The sequence below is a fragment of the Tetrahymena thermophila genome (genome assembly GCF_000189635.1).
Source record: "Tetrahymena thermophila SB210 genomic scaffold scf_8255321, whole genome shotgun sequence".
NCBI classification, from domain to species: Eukaryota; Ciliophora; class Oligohymenophorea; order Hymenostomatida; family Tetrahymenidae; genus Tetrahymena; species Tetrahymena thermophila.
The window spans coordinates 1-1,658 of NW_002476851.1; the positions used below are offsets into that span (position 1 = coordinate 1).

At 25.9% G+C, this 1,658-nt stretch overlaps 1 protein-coding gene across 1 annotated transcript; it reads right to left on the minus strand. All coding sequences in view use genetic code 6, as the record gives it.

Moving 5' to 3' along the window:
- Nucleotides 1-115: 115 nt before the first annotated feature.
- TTHERM_01948320 (kinase domain protein) lies at nt 116-1,389 on the minus strand (the record flags this gene model as incomplete). The annotated part of the gene is made up of 5 exons (XM_001028969.2): nt 116-229; nt 289-347; nt 434-610; nt 663-1,004; nt 1,146-1,389. Coding segments are annotated over 5 exons (936 nt in total), but the record flags the coding sequence as incomplete, so codon positions are not given.
- Nucleotides 1,390-1,658: the final 269 nt, after the last annotated feature.

Consider the following 1,658-nt stretch of genomic DNA (forward strand, 5'->3'; position numbering starts at 1 on the left):
ACTAGATAAAAATATATTCAAATAACTAAGATTAATAATTACCTAGTGAGAAACATTCACTCTTTTTTAATAAAAAAAAGCAAATTAAAATTTTTAAAAATGATAACTAATTTACCTTAATAGTTGGTTTTGTGCTTATGTTTAATCCTAACTTTTAATATTCATCTGAATAATCTTGAAATTTCTTTGGATCATAACATTCTGGAGCTTAGAATAGCAAGTTTCCTAACTGTAAAATTAAGAATTATTTCAGAAAGTAGACTTTATATTAGTAATATAAAGTATTACATATTGGTTCATTCCGTATCCAGATGTTTTAGTGAGACTATCTGCCAATCCTAAATCAGCTATAATTATTTGGTTTATTAATTAGTTAGTTAATAATTGAGAGTAGATAAATAAATCTTTTTGCATTTTATATGTAAAAACTTACAAACTACAGCATTTCCATTATAATCAATTAGTATATTATCCATTTTAAGATCATTGGAAATACACTTCTAGGAATGAATGTGCAAAAGACCTTCAGCAATATCTTTAGCATACTTGATTGCAGATAATTCATTTAGTTTTTCGTTTGGACTCTTTTTAATAAGTTCGCTTAGAGTTCCTTTTTAAATACATTTTTTTTAGCAATCTCATAAACTATTAATGCTTTTTACCTTAACACTCACTCAAAACTAAGTAAATAAACTCCTTTCCTTCAATTTTCTTTAACAAGTTGACAACATATGTAGAACCTTTACACTTTTCGAGCATATTTATTTCTTGTTATGCTTAGTCAAATGTTTCTTAAAAGATTTTCCCCTAAGAATCTTTGACATGAAGTCCTTTGATTGCAAATCTTCTGTTTGTGGATAACTCTTTTGCTAAAAAGACCAAGCCTTGCTTTCCCTGTCCTATGTACTTAAAATCAGAGAATCCTTTCTCAGATAATTCAGCCTTGATGATATTATAAACCAAACTTTAAGTAGGGTCAAGCTATGGTTCTTAGATATCTGAAACTTTTGTTAATAGTTAAAATAATCATAATTAAAGATATGCGAGCCTATTTAGTAAACTTTTTATCAAAGCAGCCATAAATTTCAATTAAAATAGAATTAAATTCAAAAATTATTAAGATAAGTGATGCGAAAAATATATACTCATCTGTTCTGGCTTATCTAGCATCTGAATACCTTTGTCTTTATACATTTGCTTGATCTTCAACCTATTTTAAATATGAGAAACTAATTTCGTTTAAACGATGTCTGATTCTTATGGGTTTTGTTATTGTAGCATTCCAAAACCTTGAGGTGATCCTTATGGCTATTAGATCTAATATTGCGATTGTTGCTATTGCATCCTTAACTGATTTGAACCCTAATTGCTTGAGCTATTATTATTCATTTTCCTATTTTTGAAAGTCTACTTACTTTTCTTACCTATTTATTAATTAACTTTTTGATAAACTAATTAGTTTGATTTATTAATTATTATAAGCAATAATCAAATTTCTTTAGTTTTTATAATAGCTCTTTCTTTAAATTCGTATTGATTTGAAATTAGAATATTTAATCCAATTTCCTCAAAGATATTCTTAACAAAGAATAATGTGAAGAACAATAATTTCTATTAAGAGACTAATTAGATACATAAAAATTAAATTCTTTCTTTGT